The 21254-nt window shown below is 30.3% G+C and overlaps 1 protein-coding gene across 1 annotated transcript in view; it reads right to left on the reverse strand.

Annotated features, from left to right (window-relative positions):
* dally (division abnormally delayed protein) overlaps positions 1-21254 on the reverse strand; it is a 92555-nt gene that overhangs the window by 38345 nt on the left and 32956 nt on the right. Inside the window, exon 2 of the mRNA XM_089219657.1 lies at positions 5772-5930. Coding sequence (XP_089075783.1) covers positions 5772-5930 — 159 coding nt within the window. The remainder of the gene's footprint in view (positions 1-5771; positions 5931-21254) is intronic.

A 21254-nucleotide genomic window follows, 5' to 3' on the forward strand; every position in this document is an offset into this window, starting at 1 on the left:
CCGAAAGCGGAGTGAAACTAGTCACTGTACCGCAATTCTGATTCATTTGACTGCAACAGGTGGCTCAACTAGTTTTCTGAGTAGTGATTTTAATGATTGTAAGATAAAAATAAAAGTGTCTTGGATGTAAGTATAGTAGTTTTGAACTCAACTTTAATGTAAGCAAAACTTTAAGAGGACGCCACACTCACGTATATCAGGATATGTCGTCTCCGTCTTACAAACGTACAACATGGCAAAAACCGTTATGCGCTAGACAACACTTTATACTCTCTCTGTATTTATTTGTAGAATTGCCAAAATTCCACAATTCAAAGGGAAAAACATTATTTGCGCCTGTCTTCATTTTTTTGATAATATAGCATTAACCATTAGTTTTAAATAATTAAATGAAAAAAAAACATATGTTCGGCGTCCTCTTTAGTCGAAAAGTTAAGAGTTTTAAATATATTCTGTCGAGACATTTTACGAAACAATTATATTTTCAACCGATTTTTATAATCAAAGATTTATTTTTGAATTTTGGTCAAACGGAGTAAGTATGAAGCATATCACAATTTTTAATGGTTGTGAATTTTTCGTTTAATTCTTAATTCCGTTCGTCTAAACTACAACATTTCAAACGATTAAATCTATTTAAATACTTAAAAAAAAGTACCTATTCCGCATCTAATAAAATTATAAATATATGTTTCAATAATAACTATACAAAACTTTTTAAACATTTAGTATAGTTATTAATTGAACACCAGCTATTTCAATGTTCAGACTATGTAAAAACAATGTAATAAAAAAAAACCAAAAATAAACTTAAACAACTTTTAGTTGTCAATGCGAATATTACGAGATTTTTATAGTACCTATTTTTCTATAAGAATTCATAAATAACTTTATAATTTATATTATATTTTACTCCTTTACCGTTCGACAGGCAAAACGCACTTAACAGGCCCGTCGTGGTTTATACATTATGCTGTAATTATGTGTGTAAAACTGTAATGTATACAGGTGATTCTTTTATCAAACAGCACTCATTATTTAAAAAAGTATTGACTGTTTTCAAAATATTTTTTTACATAGTTTCAAGTTGTTAAAAAACCAACGCTTTTATTAAAAAATTATATTTTTAAATATTTTTTATCCTTATAATTTTTTAAGATTTTTAATTTTTTGAATGGCAACATAGTTTTTTAATTTCATATTCCAAAGCAGAATATTTTTCTAAAAATGTTGATACATAAAAATCGAATTTAGGACGAGTAGTTTATGAGTTATAAGTATTTAAAGTTTACACAAGCGGAGTAGTGGACAAACATTTTGAGGGGTAACCACGTACCACTCCACTGTGCCAATCTAAACTTTAAAAACCTATCTCATAAACTACTAGCGCTAAATTCGAAATTTTAACGTAATAATTAATAAAAAAATAGCTTTATTAATTTATGAAATTTTAAGTATAGGTTACCATTTGAAAATCAAAAGTTGATAGTGGTTTATCTAATAAATATAAGGGTGAAAAATATAAAAAATAAACAATTCAAGAAAAGTGTAAATCTACAATTTTGAAAAAAGTCAATACTTTTTGAAAAAATGAGTGTTGTTTGATAAATGAATCACCCCGTATATTGTAAACATCATATTATATAATGCGTAACTCGAAAGAAAAAGGAAACCCCCATCGTGTGTGCCATAATTATTTGTAGCCGGCTAATAATTTCGACTTCGTTCCGTCTATACAGCATTATACACAAGACACAACATAATAATAAATAAACGTTGTTATTATTATTATATATAATATATACGAGTTTTTTTTCTCGAAAAGACGTGAAAAGAAAAGGACGGTCGACAATCGCCATAACGCAATGTATACGCACAACCCCTTGCTGCTCCTGCTGCAGGTCGAGATCGTTATCGCCGTGTTCTAGGTGATTATTAAATTATTTTTTTATATGCGTTTGGTTATTGGATAAACTATTTTATATACTCTGTCATTTCATAACGGCATGCTACGATATATATGGATATAAGATATATTGTGTGATCAATACACGTATAGGTACAGGTACGATATACGGTGCTAGACGTTTCGGCCGAGGGCGGTTCACACGCCAAAACAATATTACTGCATGTTCACCGTTTAGGTGCGATTAAATACTTTTTATTACTTTTCGATAACGCTATAATATTATATACGATATTATTTATCAAATATTATTTTATAGAAAGCTGAATCGTTATTACGAATTATTATGATCGGAAATATTATGATTGTATCGAGTACTTTTGGTATTACACTATTTATACACCATTAATATTCATATATATATATATATATATATATATAGTAACGTTAAAATTACGAATACCGAGAAACCCTAGGTCTCACCCAGAAAACTTAAAATTTACGGACTACTGACGGCAAGTTTCAGAATTTCAGACTATTACCGATCGATCTTGATAAATTCTTAAGCATACAAATTAATGAGGTCAAACAACGAATGATTATTGTAGTTCAAGCTTTTACAAACAAAAAATGGTAATTCTTACTAAAGTTATATAGAATACGTCTATCTATTACGAAAAAAAAATACTCAAATCAAATATATGGAATTAAAAATAGTTTTTTTTTTAATTATTCTAATTTTAGTTTATTTATAATTAGAAATGACTAAAAAATATAAATTGTTAATTAAATAAATGCTAATGATGACATACAATTATAGATATTCTTATATATTACTTTATTGTACATTTATTATACTTATACCTACTATACAATAAGAAAATACATTTTTTTTTTGCGTTTTTAAATAAATATTTTTATTTATAATTTATTTTTATTATAGTTTATTTATTTGTATTATAAATGATAATGAATAAAATCTGAACATATTATAAAATGATTGCAATATATATACGATATTAAAAATTAGTGCGAGTGCGTCAAGCACGGTATCAAGTCGTATAAAACCAAGTTTAAAAATATAAAATTTGTTAAAATATTGTAGCTAAACTAAATTAGAATGGTAAAACATTTAATTTCTTCTATCATTAAAATTTCTTTTAAATACATTTATATTTCTCAATAAAATAAGTAAAAATAAATATGTATAGGTAGAACAAGTTTTAAATATTAATTACAATTTAATATCAATCAATTTGAAATTTGAATATTTATTTAAAATTTTTTGGACTTTTTTTATACTTTGGACTTTTACTAGGTATGATAAATTATTTATCATAATATTTGCATTTGTTCTGGTTTTCACAAACCAGAACTATAATAATCATTCGTAGTTTGATCGAATTTTGGTTTATAAATCTCAGAATTAAACAATATAAATTGGTAAGCTCTTGGGTCTACCAGTTAAACTTAAGTCTTACTGGTATTCATACATTTACTGTATAATATAATATGTACTCATTGTACTCATGTATAATCAATGGTCCAAATCATTTTCAGTATTTAAAAATGTTTATTTACATTTTGGTAGGTACTTATAGTAAAAATAATAATATATATTGTTGTACCATTTATAATATAGTTACGTCTAATAGTTTAAAGATTGCTGACGGAAAAACAATTTATTCAGAGTAAAATTTCGTATATAATAATGCATTTAATACGGGCCGAAAATATGTTTCAGAGCGAAGGAATGATAAACCACGGCTTTTAATCTATATGAGTAAGTTTAAGGAAATTTCTCACCTATTGTAATTAAGTTAGCTATTGTTATTTTATATAAATTTATAAAGGATGATTCTAAAAAATCAATAATGAAATTGGTTTTTTTAATAAATAAATTGTTATTGAAACTGTAGAAACTAGAAAGTAACGGAAAACGTAGCTTTTTTACCCAATTTTAGTAAGTATATATGAAATGAAAAATTTTTAATATAATACCATCCGATTTGTTTTACATTCTGTATCAAAGAAATACTTTTCAGATTAATAATATCAACAAAAAAATTAACCATTATATAATATAGGTACTTAGAAAACTTTTAAAATTAACATATTCATATTTGTATTCATAGTAATATACATATATATATTTTTTTTTAATTTAAAAATTTAGTTTTTTGAACAATATTACAGTATATTTCAGTAGTCTTTAAAATTAATTATTAGTAAGATACATGAATAATGTGATAGCCACACAGTTGAGTTGTGTCAAAGGATCTTAAAAGGACCTATAAGGATTTTAAATTACTTAAATGTCCAGGTAACGGCGCCGGTTCCTTTAAATACGGATAGGTGAAATCTGGAGCGGTGTATTTCAACTTTTGAAGTAAGATTACTGATAAGCTTGTTGTAATTGGACGGATGTTTTGTATGGAAATGTTTATAAAAAAATGTATAGTAATTTTATTGATTGAACAGATTTTATGGTCAGATTTTAAAGATTTGTTTGAGAAGTACCTGCAATGGTGAGTTGCTGCAGGTAATTAAGCGAAGGCGGATATTTAGGAAGGCTTGAATGATTTTATGTTATCAGAGTTTTTGACAGAAACCCTGAGGACATAACTACGTTCATAATGGTTTAGCTTGGTATACTGAAATAAACGTAATACATTTTCTCACAATCCATTATGCCAGAGTACATCGCAATGTTTTATAACACATATACCTACCTATGTTATTATTATATATCCAGCGTAATTCGTTACGAGCTTAATCCCGGTTTATGGTCATCCGCGCGAAAGTTCATACTGTAAAGGTGTTTTATATTAAATAAAGTTCTAGGGATTATGTTAAGTTCGTACGTGTTAATGATGTCATAATAAATCAAGTGTGAAGTTCAGCTCGTGATATTATCTTCAAGATAAAAGAACAAAGTGAAGCGTCTGGCTAGAGTGTATATATAAGATATCATATTTACTAATATGCATATACGTTTTACATATACAAGTAGTAAGTAGTACAACCATCAAAGAAGGTGTGTTACAACATTTTTTCTTAATTATTACAATCACCTACAATTCCCAAACGATTTAAGTAGAACTGAAAATATCGATAGTGTTATTAAATTTAAATTAATCAAAATTGCTAAGCTCTAAATAATAAGTAAATACCTATCCTAACGAAACTTGACCATATAACTAAATTTGGTAACCAACCACCAAATTGACCCTTTAAAAAAAGGTGTGACCGAGGTCACACCTTTACAGTGTGCCTTCCTAACTTTTTCGGTTCTACTGAGTAACAACTATTGATTTATCACGAAAAAATAATGAACAATAAACATTGTACATAGTTTATTAATAGTTAAAGTGTAGTAAATCTAAATTGTCGGTTAAATCAAAAAATACGGTCGTCAGTCTATTTCCCTACAGAGTGTTGTCTATTTACATGTATTATGTATAAGATACACGTCGTATAGTCGCATAAACGCATAGGAAGAGAACTATCTGACTCGAAATCTGACTCGCTACGGATCGAATTTATCGTTTAATAAATTCATTCATAACCTGCAGGTCTTGTGTAGCGAATTCAGTGACTTTTTTCGCTGATAACATAATGTAGTCGTAAAATTATAATAATAATAGTAAAAGATATCCCTAAGGATTTCTTTTCTTTTTTACGACCGGCCGCCTCCGCGTATATACATTAGCCATAACATAAAATTATACAATATATATATATATATATATATATATATATATATATATATATATAAATAACAAACCAGTTGGGGGCGCGTGTCGTCCCCGGAGCACATTTTTTCTCTTATTTTTATTTTTATTTTATTTTGTTTTCTGTTTACCTTGCAAGTGATGGGCGGTAGAATTGAGCAGGTCATAAACGTAGCCCGCCTGCGTGGCCAGGTGTCTCTTGTATTCGCTGTCCACCATGTCTATCAACCGAGCCTCGGTGGCGGCGTTGCAACAGCTCTTCCTCGACTGACACACTTTCAGATTGTCTCCTGAAACACAAGAAAACGATAAATTACTTCCAGAATAAGACGTATTCATCGAACGGCACATAAATCCAACGAAATCGGTAATAAAACGTCGTATGTGTACACACACACACACACACACATACACCCACCCACACACACACATATAATAATATGTATTGTGCGTGTGTGTATTTTTCTGTCAGAACCTTCCTGTCACGACGAGGATCCCGTTGTCGGCAATAATAATTCATTGTAATCAACATGTCCGTACTATATATCGTTATTATTATTATTATTTTTATTATTATTTAGTAAACCATACGCTGTGGACAGTCGCCAAACACAATTTTAAAAACCTCGCTACATTATCTTTGGATGCCGGGACAGCAGCTGCAGTTTGTATATTATTGTTGTTGTTTTTATATTTATACATTTTATTTTAACCTCAATCGGCCGCAGCGTTCCAAATTTAGCTAAGGATACCACTGGGCTCCAACGATCTCCATACTATTTTGCAATCTAAATAGGTTCAATCTGAATATCTCAATACTGTTAAAATACTTTAATATAATATTACGTGACCTTTTGTGGTAATTGTATTAAGTCTTAAGCTTCATAGAGTCTAATCGTAGGTACACACGCTTACACGTATATATGTATAAATGTAACGTATGTTCTGTAACTAAGATACTAATGGATCAGTTCATTAAAATTTAATTTATTTATTTTAACCAACGGACAAAACTGTATCAAAAGACTTAACAACGCGTTAAATGTTACAAGACTGTAACCTCATCCGTAGCTGTTCCGTTTTATTTTAAGGTCTTGGATAAAATCCCATTAAAATAATTAATTTACTAAAATCGTGTTAAAGTTTAAGATCCCTCTGACCCATTGCTTTCTGACATAAATATCAATCTAAATCCCTATAAAAACACCGAACGAATTAAGTGATTGGGCTGTGAGCCAAAGGTGAACTAGAAATGTATACACGACTTGAAAATAGTAATATTTACTTAACACGCTTTAGTTTAATGATCTGAGTGGTTCCTTGAAATAACATTGGTAATATTATACTGTCATTCGAGTTGATTTTCATATAGACCAACAAAAATATAAATCAAACCTATTATATTGGATGAGATTTCCAATATGATCATTTGTATGGATACACGTTTTATCGAATTATAATTTATAACTTGATATAGTCAATGATACTTTGTATAGGTATTTAGTATTTGATTTATTTAACAATCAATTAAAATTTGATGAAACTATTTATTATTCATCTCGAATAACCCGTTCGTATATATTTAGGAAGTGTATATAATGTATGATGAGTAATACACCGCTTTTGGTCCTAGACTATTGTTATGACGAATACAATTAAAATGTGCAAGGCACTTCGATAGCATACATTAAAAAGAAAAACTATCTTCGTGGATTGGTTTTACATAAAAGACAATTTTTCGAACTTTATCTATCTCGTATAAGTGTCTATATTATATAACTGATGAACAATAATGAATATTCGCATTTTTTTTATTTTCTTCTCGAATTATTATATGACTTAAGTGAATATTTTATCACAATGTATAATGAGTAGATACATATACATACCTATAGTTTTCCACTTGAAAAATTGCGTGGATACCTGTACAATACACGCTTTCATTAGTTATTTTTACCATGATTTATCAAGTGTCGCGCCACTCACCAGCGATATAAATCGTTTTTGCACCTCGGACAACTGCAATTTCCTATATCAATTTATTATACACGTTACGACATATTAGTATTATATGCAAACTGTGAGTTACGACTTATAATGGATTGTGTTTCCGTTCGCGATCGCGACGATCGTTCCAATTAAATCTTACAAGAGGCGGGATGCGCAAAAAGAATATAAAAAACAAATTATAGCTAGTAAAGCTATAGATAATATGCAATCCATTGTTCGATAATAATATGCGTATATTATATAACTGCGCGTGACATCGAAATTAAAGGCGAACTGCAATCATCTTTATCACGTCTACGTCGGATATTAATATTCAATAATGCTCGAGGATTATTATACACCGATACCGAATATGTATAGGTACCGAAATCGGTTGGCATGAATACTTAAATAGTACACCACCGACGTTATTGCCGTCCGTATCGACAAGGGCGCCTCGAGGACAGGAATATCAATACGTCAATTAATGTTCGAGACGAAAAAAAATTTGTCAACCACGTGTTTGTTGCCAGGACGTGATTGCAGTGTGTTCGTCCTTTCAATGCAATACATCTCATGGTACTCATACCTATATTATGATACAGCAGTAGGTAGGTACACGACTTCTGTACGATACTTTGTAATTTATAATAATATATTATATGATGTACGGCTATGATGCAGCCCTCCAAATCTAAAATGGATTAAACTATCTTATCGCTGCAACGACTTATTGCCCGCCTGCAGAGTGTGTATATAATATATACGTATACAAATGTGCACTCCCGAGTAATGAGTAATAATTTACACTCTAATATTATAATATATTGTAATTTACGTTTATCTTTTAATCCGTCCCGTCTTATTGTGTACCTATATACATTATAATGTTTGAGTATAGTTACCGCGAAAATGCGATAGATCAATATATATAATATTCGTGTATACAATAATATACGATTCGGTCTTTCACGGGTCGTTATATACAACAACACAGTATAATAACGCACAGATAATATATTATGTGCGGCTTTTAATTTTCAAACGAGAAAAGGAGAGAGAGAGAGAGAAAAACAATCGGTACCGAAATTTCGGGCACGAGTGAACGTTGCCGAGAAACCCGACACCCGCCCCACTGCAGTTGAGATGAATTATTATGTCCACAGATTTTACGGTTTGCGTGTGAGTGTGTGTGTATGCGCGAGTGCCGCGCAAGGGATGATAGAGAGGACACCCGTGTATGCGCGTTATTATCGGTCCCTTTAGGGGCAAAAGAAAATAATAATAACTTGGCGACAATTGTGAGTGAGCCGCAAGCATATAAATCTTAATGTCTTCCGTACAAAAGACAGATTTTTTTCTCCTCTCTTAATATAGGAACCCGCACCCCAAGGGTTGTGCTTTGTATTGGAATGTTTGTGTATTCAGAGGAAATCGAGGTTAATTTTTTTTTACAAACATTCTTCTCCCCCCTCCCCCCCTCCCGGAAAAGGTACCGGCGGCGGGCCTTTAGCGCCATAAAACGCCAACAATGGCCAAAACGGCACGACGGAGAGAAAAAAACGAAGGACACGTCGACACCGTCCCGTGTAAATAAGAGATGTCTTTCATAGTAAAGATAGGTTGATATAGGCACTAGGTAGGCAGGTAGGAGGTAGGATACACAACAGGATTTTCAGAACCATTTTTTTTTCTTCATTTTTTCTCGAGATCGTTGTATGTATTTCAGACGGAAGTAATATTTTTTCTTACACTTTCCGGTTGTGTTATTATAAAATATTATAATATATATACATCTTATATAGGATTATACGCAAGAAACGGTTTTGAAAAATTGTTTCCATTTTCGCATAATATACCTATCTACCTACCTACCGCATTTGTAACAATTTTGTTTTTTATTATTTTTAAAACGAAAACCGTCAACGTATTAAGGTAACCCTCGTTATAAATTCACGAAGAAGTAGTCCTTCACTTGGTTATTGTAATACACACGAAATACGATACACGATCACCGATTCCGGAAGCCGGTGGAATCATATTGTTGAGTGGCACGTATAGTGCACACATATGTAAATGTAGGTACTTGTAAACCCGTCATTTTCGGTTCGGTCGCAATGTTGACCTTATTTTAATAATAATAATAAACGCTTTTCAACTCGTTTCCTTTCAATCGGAACATTAAACATCACACACTTTCTGTTCCATATAAGTTTCTCTTATAATATATACACACTGCAAGAGGTATTTTCCCAATTGAATGCGCCACAATAGACACGCGTGTTACACTTTTCGATCTTCAAATCAATAGAACAAAGTCCAGACATCGATATTATTATTGTTAAAATAATAATAATAATAATAATAGATGCCAAGAGTAGAGATAATATAATGATCGGAGATTCGAAAAAGAAGTACTTATATTATACACACATAAACACTTGCATCAACTTTGTCATTGAAATTTATGTTCATTAAAATATAATATAACGACCAACGGATTAGTTCGATAATGATATACGTATATATTTGTATATTATTATTCTACGCTTTTATGATTTTACAAGTATTTATATAATGTTTAGTAAACGTGTTTTATTTGAACAACAAAAAATATTGATAAAATATACAAAATACTATATATTATTTTGACTACATAAATGTTGTCATAAATATTATGATACTAAAATGGTAAAAAATTGACAATCAGAAAAATTAAAATGACTATGTAGTTAAACGATTAAATATATAATGTACCTACATTGTACGTATATCTACCTAAACATTGTTATTATCATTACAATAATTATTATACTAATATGCTGTTTGCGTCAAGTTCAAGAATTACGTTTTCATAATAACTCCATTATATTATACTTAACATTTAACAAAACGCGATGACTGTAAGCCTGTCCGGTCGGGGATTCTATGTGTTTTTTTTTATAATAATATCGTTATGGCCTGCGTGTGTAATGACTGTAATCAGAAAAATACATTTTTTATAAATATTTTTTTTTTTATCTTGATTAATGTCTGAGCATTATTATTATTATTACTACACCAGCTGTGTGCCTATGTGATGTACAGTGTAAACGTTCCGCTACCAGCACAGAAGTCGTAAGTAAAATCAATTCGAGCTGGTTCGTTAGCAAGCGCGCACATGGCAATTATATACTGCTCGTATACACAGCAACAGCATATATATATACCATGTATATAACATATTAATAAAATTTCACAACAGTTACTGCAAAAATTTGGGATTAGCTGCAATGTAGGTGCTTCGATACCTAACGAAATTGTTTCACCCAACGCTTCAAAGCTATAGGCAACAGTATTGTGCGTAACATAATCCATGTATAACTATAAAAATATAATACTGTTTAAAAACAATACTATTATAAATTGTAGTCATTATTTTTATTTATATAGGTAAATCTCAGCAGTCCAATTTAAACAACAACAATTATTATTATTTTTATTATTATATCATCTATAAATAGTTATAAATATAAATATATATTTTTTTAAGCCCAAAAAAGTTGGCAGACATATAATAAATAACAAAAATTTTCCAACGACGCGTGAAAGTATTTTATTTATACATATATACCTACCTAGGTCAGGCGTGGATTCAGGACTTTTCCAAGCAATAGAGGAGTTCGATTATAACTGAGAAAAAAATTATAAATCGTAGTGTCATAAATATAGATTTTTGAATTTATATTTTCTATATTATTTTATATTTTATTTAAGTATTTAAGTATGATTGAAACTGTGGTTATTTATACAGGTTGTAATAAACTCGGATTGTTGTCATAAGACTGTGATAGTTGTGAAACGGCAAATCCATTTTGTGCTCCATATTTACTAAATAATTATTGACTATGTGTATACCCTTGAATTATATGACTCATTTACTCATCCATGATAGCTAGTAAGTAAAAAAAAAAATATATATTTTTTTTAAGCATAAATTCATAACTTTATTTCACATTATATAATATTAAATTTCAACTTTTTTTTCAAACAGAAAGTCACTTAATATCAATTAATATTTCGTTTTCCCATTTTTTATTTTTTTATACACAAATTTATCAATAACGTTTTTTTATTCAAATATCCTTATGAGTAATGAGTAATGAATAAACAATCCGCCCGTTATGGTTAACCTTTATTCGGCCGTTTTAGTCTCAACCGACTTTTAAGTAATCAAAAAAACTCCTTTCCGCCTCCATCGCAACAACTGAAAAGTAATAAAAGAATTTAAAGCACAACAACCTCCCTATAACCAACATATTGTATAACAGTTGGAATCAAACTTGTCTAAAACTAAAATCGTACAGAAAAAGGTTAAGATATTATCTGACACGAATTTATTTCCTAACATGGATTTATTTCACCCCAGAGACGCAAACAGGATATAACAATAATATGATTCGCTAAACAAACGGATATATATAGGTACCTGGTACCTTCAACAATATAAGTGAAGGCGATCTCACTTTCCAATCGTTCTAATTTTTCAGGTCTCGATATATGTTATAAAATACAGCTACTTATCTTGAAATTAAATATCATAGGCTTAATTATCATTAATATTAATTATCAAAAATGTTTATTACTTTTAAATTTTATAAAATATCTCATTATTCAATTATTGATACTAACAATAAATTACTGCAGCGATGGTCAATTTTAGATATATGTCTTAAATAACAAACGAAATAGGCATGCCGCATGGTATAGAACATAAATACCTTATATTGAATTACTAAGTCACACGAATCTTATAGCACTGAATTGCGTAAATGATTGTCAAAACGAAGCCTAATAATGGTTTCCATTATATTATTATAATACATAGAACACTGAACATACACCTAAAAGGCAAAAATCAGGTACTGTATTTTTTTTTGTGTTTGGGGGGAGGGAGGAATGAAATAAAAGATTTTCTCTACCTTTTTAAAATCACATCATAGGTATTTTAAAAAACTATTTTTTGTTTTAAATTATAGTATTGAAATACCGAAAATTTGCTAATTATTTTGTTTAAATACGTAAAGTTTCAAAATGTGAAACAATACCTCTCTGGAGTTGTTCTTAGGGCAGTCTAAAAAAAATAAAAAACATTTGCACAATTTTATTAAGCACACAGGTTTTAAATTCGAATTGCCCATCTCCGACGCTCTGCAGTATCATTTTTCGTGTACATTCAATAATTTATTGAATTCAAATCTCTGCAGAGGAGCTAGAAATCCTGTTCATATAATTTATTTTTAAAATAATCAATGTCGGTTGGAATAAATAATCATTTTCCAGTAAAAATATTTACCAATGTTTACAATTAATTGTATTTGTTTTTAGAGGAGATCAATAGACTAAATCAATAGGCTAAACTCCCATTCCTGCAATACCCCTCCCCCGCGAATTCCACCAATGGACACCCATAAAAAACCACGACCTACCTATGTATCTACTTATATATGAAACTGTGAGAAAAACAAAACTCTTTATATAGGTACCTTTTTTTTTACCATCAACCACCAACGGCACGGCATACTATACTATAACATTATTGTTTATATTATCATATTTTAATTTCAATCTTAATGGAATTGAAGGGGGTTGGTGCTCATCCTCTGCCCGATTTCCCAGAGGATCGCGTCCGAGTCACATTCAATATTGCGTAGGGCCGACCGCGGCTGCGACGAATCGCTTCGCTGGACCGCGAGCGTAAAACCGGCGATCAAATCTAGGGCGACCGCGCACACAGGCGCCAGGCAGGCGAGGCGTCGGCGGCGGGGATCTGGTGCCGCCGCGGCGACTGCAAAATCGATTCCGATATTACTCTCCTCTTCTTTTGTACACACGAAAACCCAACGCTACCGCCACCGCCGCCGCCACGCGATTCTAGGTCAACATACATATCAGTGTGTCGCGCCGGCTGATGCTGTGTCGAGGCTGCGGTGGCGGCGACGACCCGCCATAAGCCATTAGCCTGTGACAGCGGTAATACCGTCGAGTGATGGCGAGACGGAAGTGGTGCAGTGGACTCGGCCCGGTGATTGTTCGGTTGTCCGCGACCGTGAACGGTACGGTTGATGGCGGTGAAAGGGTTTTGCGGGGGAGGGAAATAAGGGACGATGTGAAATCGCAACTTGATGGACTTTTTAGTGTTTTTTTTTTTTAATTCATTTATTTTGTGACACAACGCAGGCGATATCTGCACGAGTAGGGTCGATCACCGCCACGAAGTGCAGGTAGGTTTGGAAAAATTTTTTAAATAATTTAATACTAAATGCTGGTATCACTATATGCTGCAAGACCGTTGTTATATTAACGCTAACTCTTCTCCGACTTCCCCCCCCCCTGTGAGCGGTCGTTCCAGATGATTCGCATACTGACGCATCCGAATCGCGTACGGTAGACAAAGGTTAAAAACGAACTGCATGTGAGATTTATTTTTGAGTGCGATGGAGTTGCGTGTGCTATTAATGACAACTAATATTTAACAAAGAGTTTTATTTTATTTACTTAATCATATGACATGTATTATGTATTGATAAATAAATATTTTCAAAAAAAAATCTGACGAGAAGTAATGGTACAAAAAGTGATTGGAAAAGGAAATTGTACATACATATGAGACATTATAGAAATAACCAAATTTTATGCATCACTTGAATTTGTTGACAAATCAGGACACATCCAAGCGCAACAAAAATAGGATTTTTATCGAACATTTAGTATATACCTATAATTTGACTAGAATTTCTTCCTACTTATATGTATATCATCATAGTTTATACTACCGCAATAGATTTTTTTTAAATTGAACTTTTAAAAAATAATAATATATTTTTCTACTCCTTCTTCGTCTTATTATTATTTTTACCACTTATTATACATTTATAATATATGTCCAGTGTTTACACGATGTATAATTATCACGTATATTAATAATACTGTAACACTACTGTAACACTACTATTATATTGTTGACTAGTACAATATAATAATGATTTTTAAATCCTATTATACCGGTTAAATTTTGTTAGCTGACGCCTGTAAAATAGTGGGAAGATAAATATTATACCATAATAATAAACTGTATTGTACACCTTATATTATTATAAAAACGGGCATGCAATTCGGTTGAACACAATAAAAAAAAAACACGCACGTCACAACCCGACCCAAATTTGAATTTTGGCACGCAATTCGAATACAGCACTATACATAATACCAGCGCTTATTCAAACATCGTGTTTCGTCGAACGCCTTTTATGAGACGATTTTCAATTCGCGGACAGTCACGGTCATCGCGAACGCATATAGGTACATAAACGCGGATAAAGTTATAAAAATCGCAGTGTTTTGATGTTTTAAAATTATAATTCGTTACCGGCGTTACCGCTACAGACGCCAGTCATTGATCAGTAATAATTATTATCATCGACTACGTAATAAACAGTAATTATATTTTATGTTACGACAACGGCTGCAGCGTTTCTCAGACGATATATTATATATATATATCTATAACGATATCGTCTAGACGTTGTATTTTTCATAAAACACGCAATAATATTGATGGAGTAGTGATGGTAGTACTACACCCATTAACTATAGACGACAATTAGACAACTGTTTATTATTATTGTGGTTGTTAAAAAACAATTATTAACATGGTCGACTATATAGAAGATACTCTCGTATAATTACTGTCTTACTGACCAAAAACGTGCCTCGAAAACTACTATCTGCCGATAGTTTCGTTCATTCTACCTTCTTAAATCGAAAAACTCTGAGCATGGTCGTTGAAATGAGCCTAGTTGACTTAAAAATTAAACACATTATTACATTCATTATTGCTCAATAATTGTTTTATTTTCTTGTTCAATTATCTTCATATTGTTTCGTCGGTAAATATTTACTACTTACCTATGAAGTTAATATTATTTACTACCTTCTTACCTAAAAGGCTATAACTACGTTTAAGTACACAATCAACATTATAATAATAAAGACACAGAAATCACTATCCACAGAGACTATAATACGGAAAAAAACGCAATACATATTATAATATTATTATAACAATATTCTATATCACAGGACGATGATAATAATAAACGAAAATGAAAAAAATAAGTAGGTACTAATTAGTAATTTGTATAAAACATCTGAACGGCAATGTATGATATAAAGTAATGCGATAAACAATGCATGGACATAATAATAATATTCATCGATTGGTTTATAAAGATAGTACACCATTTATATTATAGGACATATACCTATTACATTGTATATCATGTATATGCATAAAACGTACATTATATTATTACATAGCATTGTCGTATTCGGTTGAATTATGGTTATCGACATTATAGTTATTACATATTACTATTATAGCGAAGAAATCCTTCCGCATATAGTCGAAACCGATTTAAAATTCTTTACTTACATTAGCGCACATCTAATTCTACACTCAAATATTTAAACAGCATATATAAAGGCGAGCCTTATCGATATCGCGTGTTAATTATTACCTATCTAACCGAGTACTAACAATATTCAAGGCATTGAGGTCGTCACAAACAGTTTTCACCGCACAGTGTGCTATACCTATGACCTATATATATATTTAATGATTATCATAATTTACGGAGATGTATGGTAGTAGCCAATAGCCATTTTCCTCCAAAAAAGGATAACGACAATTCCTAAAAAAAAAGACCAAAACAAATCAAAACCATTTTCGTCCACGCTATCCTCCATTATCAAAATAATATAAATTTGTACACGCATATTAATCTGAATAGTAACCTACCATATTATCTAGCCAAAAATATTGTTCTGCCTATCTACTTTTATGTAAATGCGTTTTTTTATAATAATTTAAAAATTTAATACATTTAAGTTTAAATATAATATGCAAACTATCATCATTTTTAATTACATCATAATACCTAAATATTAATAATATTAAGAGTATGAAGTGTGATATAAGACTTATTAATATAAGAACACAAATTATTTGATTTTAATATTTAGATAAGACAATGGACATTATTCTAATGAAAAAAAAATGCGTAAACGAAGTAAAGTACCTCTCGTTTTTCGATAAAAATTGTCCCACCATGATTTTTTCATATCCCGGACCGTAATCGTTGCATAAATTTCACAGTTTACACTTATTTAAGTATTGAAGTGGGCATACACTTTATTATACAGGTACTATATACTATACATAAATACATTATATACCTACTACATATTTATGAGCTATGTAAGTATATAATAGTTATGTACGGAACATTCTGCATTGATTCATGATTGTGTAAACGTTACATTTTTAAATTTATATGATTTTGAATACAAAATGAAAACGAATCAGACACAAAAAAACTACAAATACGATAAATAATACGGAAATAACTGAAGAAAAAGAGTTTAAGTCCATAGTAAATATTATATTATAAATATATTTTTTTTAAGTATTTTAAAATTCACATAAAAAACAACTATATTTTATATAACTGCGCCTGCAGTTCCTTTGAATTCGAACAAAAATATGTTTTTCTTTTTTTATTCTACTTAAAGTCAAACGATACTTAACTCTGCAAAAAAATAATTCAAATGTCACTCGAATGCGGAAAATGTACAATATTTTATACATAATGTAGACGTACTAACTACTGAACCGAGCGCAAATAAATTAACGTTTCTAACGAGGACAATTAATTTGGGTGAGTGGTCCTTTTTTATGACGGCCGAAACACGACGTTCCTATCGTACTTTCGAGCAAACGTGTAATATATCATTAACAACAATAATTGTTATTATTATTTTACTATCATATTTTCGATGACGCTTAATCACGTATGACATCATAAAATAATATATTACACCCATCACGTGCGCCAATTATGATTCGAGTGTTTTTTCGCTGCTCGCGATCGTAAATATCGGTCAACTCGACGCAAAACGTTCGGGCAGAACTAGTAAGCATGTTTTTGTTTTTTAAAGATGCTTATATTTTAATTCTAGATATATATATAATTCAATGCAATAACATATCACGATTATATTATACAACTTGATACATATAGAGGATTGAGGAATAATTCATAAATACGTTTAATCTTCTCGGTGCCATATGTTGCTTTGTAACATTATTTAATTATTATATCATGGCTAATTGTTTTAGCGTTCCGAGGATTTCTTTTAATCAAAAAACGTCTCTTAATGTGCAATACTTGGCATTCACGAGTTAAAAAGTTAAAGTTAAATTATTATTATTATTTCAACCTCGTTTTTTATTTAATTTTTACCAACTTAACTTTTATTTTTTGTTATTTTTAGAAGAAAATATACAATCCAAGTATATGCGGGCTAAGAAAGGAAACACGAATTACAAATTTTGTGTAAAGAAGCTACCCACTGATAACACTTTCAATTTGATTTAATTTTTTATATTTATTTATTCTTAATGTAATACATTTCCACCCATTTCGTCTTGGGGTGCTACCTGGGATTGTGAGGGATCATAAGTTCTTGAAGAGTGGACTTGAATGAGTAGATAGACGGTTATGAAATTTTCTATAGGAACAATTAGTTTGGTCATGAAAAGTTTTTAAGTTATAATCTATGTATAAAGTATGATTTGAAATGTATGGTGGGGCATTTAATAATTTTCTTAACGCCATATTCTGAAAACTTTGTATTTTATTTAGATTGAAATATTTAGCATTTCCCCATAGCTATAGCTCTATAGAGTCCGTATGTCCAGATAGGTTTTTATAAGGTTTTGTACATGAGAACTGAGGAGTTTAATGTTAATAAACAATAGGGATGACTTTGTTACTAAATTAAATGTTTAAGCGTACGTAGCCGATTATTTAGAGATAGTATTTTTTCTTGTATTATTTGTTGAGCCCAAATTAAACTTTTATCTTTACTGATTTTTGCTGGTCTTTCAATCAAATCCAAGTTATGTTCATCTTTATATGAGTATAGTATAGTAAATATAATTTAATAATCGATGGAATAACTAAAAATTGCATTATTGTTGCCATTAACGATTAGCCAGAATTGTTTAATTAAAATTAATTACTTTTGATACCATACTGGCATTATTTAAACTGTCTATTTGTTTAGTTAGTTGTTTATTAGCTAAGTTGGCACAATAACCGTTGCTTTCAATATAACTCTTAATTTAGCTGAGTAAAAAAAAAAAAATATTAATAAGCTAGGTATATAACTTTCAATTTTTTAACAATGTTCCTATATCAACTCAATAACCAAATATGATCTAACTTTCTCAGCCTTGAACTAATATGTAGGTATCATATAAATCAAGTTTATTCTAGAAAAACGAGTGGGACATTGTACGCACTAATAATTTTTAAGTCGATGAGCATACAATTATATAATGATATTATACTGAATCGCGCCTACAGTTCGATTCGTTGAAACATCGCGAAACAGATTTTTGCCATCATATATTATAGGTACGTATAGTGTTTATTATATTATTATGATGTATCATATTATTACAGGAACAAATCTGGTAATAAATAGTTATGGATGTTAGTAGGTTACCTACTATATTTTTATAACCTTTGGACGATGGACGACGATATAAAAAGGTCGATTTTGAGATGAAAAAAAATCTATGCTTGTATAAGCAGTATAAGAGGTATACCGTTCGAATAATTTTATTTTAGAGAACCATAGCAACAATAGGTACTTAGTTTGCTGTACTATATATATGTATACATAACCTATATATATATATATAATAACCTATATATATATATATGTCATATGTGTGACTTACAAGTCTCGATTTAAAACTCTGCGCTGCCGTCTACACTCTTCGAACGACTAGAATTTTTTTTCCTCCCTCGTGATATTTAGCTCGAGAGATAAAATTCAACACACATTTTATTATTATTATTGTTTAATGCTGCAGTTGCATCGCGCTAACCGCACATATTATAGCTCGACGGATAGTATGTTGTCGTATAGCAGTGTGACCTTTTGGCTACAACTTGGGCTGAACAATTTAAACATAGAACCATTTGTGCGGTATATAATCACGAATTCAGACAATATTATGTAATAATATAGCACATCGTCTCGGCGCTAATATGCGTTTCATCGATCGTTAGTCTCGGGTTTTTGTTTTGAGATTTATAGTATCACAAATACAGCTAAAAACGACTAACTGCAATACCTCTACCAGGCGTAGGTAATAATGAACGATTAAAACTCCAACTCTTATGTGATCGACCGAACATGGTTTGCACACGGTTGTTTTGATTATTTTAAAATTATATATATATATATATACATATTTAGGTAAGAGGTAACAATATATTAAATGCCACAAGATGTCGTAGGCTCTTCTTGGATAGTTCTGTCTACACAATGAAAACACATTACTGTGTAGAAATTAGAAACAGTTTACGTCATGTGTCTTATATCGTCGATATATTTTCATTCTGATTTTTGAGTTCAATTTGTATTGTGTTTGTGTTCGATATAAAATAATATTTTACACTTGTACATACCAAATAATATATTATAATCGATATACATTTGCGTTATTATATCTGAATTTCATTAATAATTCCAAAATTTTAAATAAAAAATTCACAAATTCACAAGCATGATTAATATTACATGTGCAAAACACGGGTTGAGACACGTAGAAAATTTATGAAGGATAGCGTATATGCCATATGGTATATGAATTAATAAAACCTTTTTTTCTAATACTTATAATTCGTATTCATAATTCAAGTACCTACATTTTTGTTTAGTGCATGTGCTGATAGTATGATTTCCTTTCAACAAATATATGTCCCTCTTCTACAACCTTTTTTGGCAAATTTTGTTACTATAATACGTATATGAATATTTCGTTTGAAAAAAAAATAACCTTCCGTTTAATCAATCTGTTTATTAATAAGTACAATCTAACGGTTTATTTCTTCAGACGTTCACTACTATTTATCATTTCTATACATGGTAAAAACGACGTAAACAAAATATTAATTTTTACCATACAAAACTATTATACCGGCGCATAATAACGAACATAACGTTACTTTCAACAAAAAAATAATAATATAATAAATGTACGTACATAACATCGTTATAATATTATATTCAAGTATTGAAAATTATACTCGCGCACATATTCACATTTTGCTCTGTTATAGAATAACTAACAAGTGCATTATATATAAATGCTTTCATGTTTTTCAATAACAAATAGGAACAAGACACATCAAACTATTATACTTTAATTTATCTTATAACGTATATATCAACACATGCACATCGTTCAAATAAACAGCTTATTCGTCATAATATTTGTAATACATTCTTCAGATATCTGTACATTTGATATTTTTTTTTTAGTTGAACAATGAACCCCAAGTTTTAAAAAATGTTACTGTTAGTCCATTAAAAAGGGCTACACTACATAAAAAGACGTAACATATAAATAAAAACAAAAATGTATTTATTTGTTTTTAACGTCCTTATAAAATAATTTAATGAGTCGCAAAGCCGCAATAGTTTTATATAATATATATGTTCTG

This window comes from Diuraphis noxia, unplaced genomic scaffold (genome assembly GCF_037042655.1).
Source record: "Diuraphis noxia isolate RWA-SAM2 unplaced genomic scaffold, SU_Dnox_SAM2 contig0002, whole genome shotgun sequence".
Lineage (NCBI taxonomy): Eukaryota > Metazoa > Arthropoda > Insecta > Hemiptera > Aphididae > Diuraphis > Diuraphis noxia.